At 34.9% G+C, this 5,857-nt stretch overlaps 1 protein-coding gene across 1 annotated transcript; it reads left to right on the forward strand.

Moving 5' to 3' along the window:
- The first annotated feature begins 1,490 nt into the window (after window positions 1–1,490).
- LOC146000625 (uncharacterized) lies at window positions 1,491–3,149 on the forward strand. Its single transcript, XM_083138379.1, has one exon. The coding sequence runs from the start codon at window positions 1,491–1,493 to the stop codon at window positions 3,147–3,149; it is 1,659 nt and encodes a 552-aa protein (XP_082994505.1).
- The last annotated feature ends 2,708 nt before the right edge of the window (window positions 3,150–5,857 follow it).

The raw sequence follows: 5,857 nt of genomic DNA on the forward strand, positions 1-5,857 counted from the left end.
TATTAATAAATCTGCTTAAATTTCATGAATACAGTTTTATGACAACTGTAATGGTCATTCACTGTAGTTCACTTAAAGATATTTAAGATAGTATTTACTATTTTTTTCTCATGTATTTATTTTTAGTTTACCAAATGCTGGATGTGAGCAACAGTGAAACAAGGTCCTGTGAAAATAATCCTCATACGGTTTCCGAACCCATGTCATGGAGTGTAAATAGTAACGTAACATGTTCAGAGACAATATGCCAAGTTTTAGAAGATGCTGGAGGTTATGGACTATTATTACACAGTGATCCAAAAGTGAAAAATGAAGAAGTTGTTCCACCTTCACCTTCCTCGACAGTGTACAGTGGTGACGAATGCAAGCAATATTTGCTTCATGATCCATTCACAGATTCCCATTCCATGCAAAGCAAATTCCTCATGTGTGTGAAAGGACTTAATTTGAGTGATAACATGATGACAGTGCAGCAATATGATTTGGGCGATGTGTGTAACACAGCAGATTCATGCATAAATAATGTCGCAGGGGATCATTTCACAAATTTTCAACCACAGAGTTTAGGTTGTTTGAAAACTCAAACTAATGATAATTTTGAATCTTCATCTTGTTCAACTGTTCATGATAGTGTAAAAGATCCAGACTACGTGAAAGGACTTAATTTGAGTGATAACATGATGACAGTGCAGCAATAGGATTTGGGTGATGTGTGTAACACAGCAGATTCATGCATAAATAATGTCGCAGGGGATCATTTCACAAATTTTCAACCACAGAGTTTAGGTTGTTTGAAAACTCAAACTGATGATGATTTTGAATCTTCATCTTGTTCAACTGTTCATGATAGTGTAAAAGATTCAGACTACGTGCCTCAGAGTAGCACAGACTCAGAAAACCCAACTTTGGACAAAAATCTTCATGGACTACAAGACGAAGTATCACCATGTTCACTTCCATCACCTCAGACAGGCAGTGAGGACAACAACATCCATGAAAATTCTATCACTCCAGTTCATGAAAATTCAGGTTCAATTGAAATGCATAATACCTTTGTAGAAAAGAAAACCCGAAAGAGAGAGAGAGATTTTTGCTTCTTTTGCGAAACATAAGTCACACAATTTGCCAGACACATTGCAAGAAATCAAAAATGTGAAATTGAAGTTCAAAGAATTTTGTCAAAACCATTAAAAAGTAAAGAACGGAAACATCTAATCACAGTTTTAAGAAAAAAAGGGAACTACCTGAACTGCAACCTAGGAAATATCAAACCAGTAAGCAAATCAGTACTGAATGATTCTCCAAGTAATGTATTACCATGTTCTTACTGTCTTGGGTTTTATTCTCGAAAACAGCTACGGAAACATCGAAAACACTGCCTACAGAAACCTGACAATGCAAAAAACACATCTGCACAACTGGATGCACAAGATTACCTCATTAAGGGTACACGTGTTGACCTACAGCTGAAAGAAAGTGTTTTTCCAAGAATGCGGGCAGACAGTGTTTCACTTGCTGCTAAAAAGGATGCATTAATATGCTCTTTTGGTGCACGTTTCCTCAAAATACACCGGCAAAGACATCAAATAAATGTAACGTCAAGGAAAATAAGAGAGCTGGGTAAACTTTTAATAGAAATCAAGAATAGAAATCCCACAATAGAAAGCTTATTGCAGGCTCTAAAACCAAAACATTTTGATCTAATAGTTGAAGCTGTGAAATCTGTAGCAGGATATGACAGAGATGAAGACAGATATAATGCCCCTACTTATGCTATGAATATAAGTACTTCCTTAAAAGAATGTTGTGAGATAGCGATTTCTCACATTTACAAACGACAAAACAAATTCGATCAACACACGCGAAGTGAAGTCGAGGCTGACCTTCGAACAATGATTTTGCTCATAAAATCAAACTGGAAATATGAAGTGTCGCACCAGGCTGCAAACAACCTGCGCACAAGAGAAATGAATACAATTACAACAATTCCTTTGGCGAGTGATCTGAAAAAATTTAGAGACTTTCTAATAGATCAAGGGAGAACTGCATTTTCCCACTTGGAAATGAACAACGATGATGAGACTGCTTACAAAGACTTGCTTGAAACTGTGTATTGCAGAGTCATGCTGCTATGTCGAAAAAGACCTGGGGAACTTGCTAGGCTTACAGTTGACCTTTATCAAAATACTGGAAACAGTCAGGGGTATGAAGAATTTTCAGATGCTGTGAAACAAACCGAAAAGATATTGATTAAGAAGTTTAAGCGAGTTGTGATAGAAGGTAAACGGAAAACGACGCCAGTCTTGTTCAGCTTGGACGTTCAGCAACATATTGACCTTCTGATCAAGTTAAGGAGCAAATTCGTTAGAGAAGATAATCCTTATCTCTTTTGCAATACCAAATCAACCAATCCGTTTGCTGGATACAAGGTATTAACCAATCATGCCAAACGAGCAGGACTCCAAAATCCTGATGCTATAACTACACGAAGATTAAGGAAACACCTTGCAACAATCAGCCAGTTGCTAGCGATGTCAGAACAAGACATTGAACAGTTGTCTACATTTATGGGACATACAGGTGGCATTCACCGGAGTGAATACAGACTACCTGATCATATCTTTCAAACAGCCAAAATTAGTAAGTTACTTCTGATGATGGAAAGTGGTGCAGCTTCTAAGTTTAGAGGTAAAAGTCTAGATGAAATAGATGTCAACATTGAAGAAAATTTGTTAGCATTGGAAGAAACCAACTTGAGTGAGAATGAGATTGCTAGTTCAGGAGATGAAAATGAAGACAATCATGAACAAGTAGCCACAGAAATGGATGAGAATGTTAGGACACTAAAAACTTATGAAAAATCTGAGGGAACTTTGATTTCAGTCAAACGGAAGGAAAGAGCTCCAGGATATGTAGAAGGCACAAAGCGAGAGGTTGTACCTTGGACCGATAAACAAAAGAAGGTGGTTTTGAAGTTTTTCAAAAACCATATTTGCAAAAAGAAGCCACCAAGGAGACTCGAATGTGAGATGTTGATTGAAGCAAATCCTGAAATACTGAACAATAAAAATTGGCTTAAAATAAAAGTGTTTGTACAGAACTGTTACACTAAAAAGTTATCCAAGAAACTTCAAACACTTATAAAGTAAACTACAATACCAGCAAAATAATCATGTACAGTGCACACAGCCTCTCTCATTTCGATTAACAAATTACTCAATTATCACTTATCTAAAGATGTAAGACTTCATTGATATTAGCCAAAGTTTAATATATGGGAAGGCACATTGGTTTAAAAGGTCAACATTGAAGTTATTAGATGGCAGATTGCCTTAGCAGAGTGCCCTGTCACTGCTGTTCTTCACCATCAACTTTAATCTTTTAAATGTACTTACGTTCCCAAGTTTTATTATTTGACCATTCTTGTCTTACCTCTGAAAAAGGCATGTGGTATGGTAAAAACTTGTGTAAAAAAAGTACATGGCAAAACTGGAATTCAGTTATGTGGTGTAAGTTATCCTTTATATAATTCTTTGTACGGAATGTTGTAAACATGATATCCTGGAATATCATTGAAATAAAAATTTTGTTGATCAGTTCTAATTAGAACTGTAGCAAGTAAGGGACAAATTATAGAAAATATCTGTGCAAATATGCATTATATCATTTTCATAGTACATATTGTATTGAAGAATGTGATTTTCTTGCAGAAACTATGATTAAAATTTCTACTGTGTAAGCCATTATGTATGTTGTCGACACTTGTAATGTCACCTGTTCCAATTTAAATATTTTCTGTTAATTTTGCATAATAATTGATGTTTTCCACTTGTAACAAAATTAAGAATGTTCTGAAACAAACACTGGATATGCATTCTCGCAACATTTCTCAAGTCAATAATTGATAATTTATGTACACACAACAGTTCCTTATTTTCTCTGTAAGCAATGTTTCAACAACAATAATGTAACTGAAAATTATTACGGCCTATTGAAAATCGTTAATATATCTAAGAGAAAATATTATACTTACAAACAAAACGTTAAACATTGCAAATTTTATGCTTCGGATGCAGTGTTTGTTTAAGGATAAAATGCAATTTTATGTTACACTGAAATTGTGCTAGCTGTGCTAAAAAAGGGGGTTGCTTCTAATCCGACTTGTTTCTGGGAATAAAGGTTCTGGAACTTTTGAAGTTGTTTTCTTCTTGTGTTCATGATAAGAAATTCACAAAATATTGTGGTATCCCAACTAGCGAAAAGTAGTTGGCTCGACATTCGACCAACCATACTAAAAATGGTTTACCAAATATACGAACATAAAGCACTGGTAATTTTGGCTGTTTCCAAGGTTTGGCCAACATTTTTTTTGTTTTGTTTTTTTCACGTTGTGGTGTCGTAGTGTAAACTTAAGTATAGATAGGTTTGTGTTGTGATACATAAACTTTATTGTGAGTCAAAATATAAACTTCAATACAAATTATTTGTGTAAAATGAAAATGTTCACAACACTTTTTCACTCATATGGTATCGTTGTTTTCAAGGTAGCTCAAGGTGGTAGAACAACACACTTTGTAGAGTTTACTAAGTTTTACACATTGAAGGGAATTTAGTCTGTACATATAGTTGTTTATTATGTATATAGTTAATGAATCACTTTCACAAGAATACTTGCAAAAATGTTCTTGTTCTGATACAGGTTAACAGACAACCATAAGGAATCCCCAATGCTGAAATATCTCTCATCCATGGTGGCTGACAAAGAAGTGTTGAGTGACTGCAAGTTATGAATAGCTTCTACTTTCATTAACAAAATATTATGTTTTCAGCATGTGCTGTGGCTGAAATTTTCTGAAACAGGTGGCATTTATAATTTACATCATTCTTATGAAATTTGTCCTAGCAGGAGAAAGTAGTTTTTAAATCAAGGCACAGCTGTTAAGATTTTTTCAAATATTAGCGATTTAATCACTATTTGTGAAATACACAAGAAGTAACAAATGCCCATCAGCAATTTAATAATTACAGGTAGGACAGAGTGACATATTTTTATGTAACTCAATGTTTTCAATAAGTGCTAAAGTTGTTTGATACCTGGCGGAGGCACAAGTGGTTTGGATCCCACTTTGGACTGTAGGTCCAGTCCCAATTAGCTGTACTATACATAGACTAGACTTAAAAACTCCAAGTGGAAAAGTTAACAAAAATTGTCATTTTTAAGTCAAGAATACCAGATAATTGCAGCTATAAAAGCAGGGTTCGCATTTTTTAATGAAGAAACAACTTTCCTTGTTTTCTTAAATTATTTTAAACCACGAAGATTGGTTGGTTGGTTGATTTGGTGCTTTAAGTCCACTTTATGCACAGTAAGGATAATCGGGACTGGACCTACAGTTTAAAGTGGGATCTGAACCACTATGTGCTTCCAATGGGTATCAAACCCGGTACCCCTTGATTACAAGGCAATGACGCAACCACTGTGCCATCGGGGAGGCCGTTTGACCATGAAGAAAATAATGTTTAAAACATAATGCCAAGAAAACATATTCAGATAATTATCTGTTAACCCAAAAAGATAAAGCTTTATCAAAATGAAGACTAGTAAATACAAAAAGGTATCCCCCCTTCCACCTTTTCTTACCACATGATATACTTGGCACCCTCGATACTTTCAACTGACCTTAAACTCTGAAAGAGGGAGTGATACTGTCTGGGTTCAATTTCTGTCTAGTTGACAAATTATTTGATATTATTTTATTGGGTAGTCATTGTGACGAAGCATTGGCTTTAATGTAACCAAATTTGCAATATCTATTTTTGGTTTCAACAAGGTAAAAAAAAATTGTTTTTCAGAACA

This window comes from Lepisma saccharinum, chromosome 16 (genome assembly GCF_977018435.1).
Source record: "Lepisma saccharinum chromosome 16, izLepSacc3.1, whole genome shotgun sequence".
NCBI lineage: Eukaryota > Metazoa > Arthropoda > Insecta > Zygentoma > Lepismatidae > Lepisma > Lepisma saccharinum.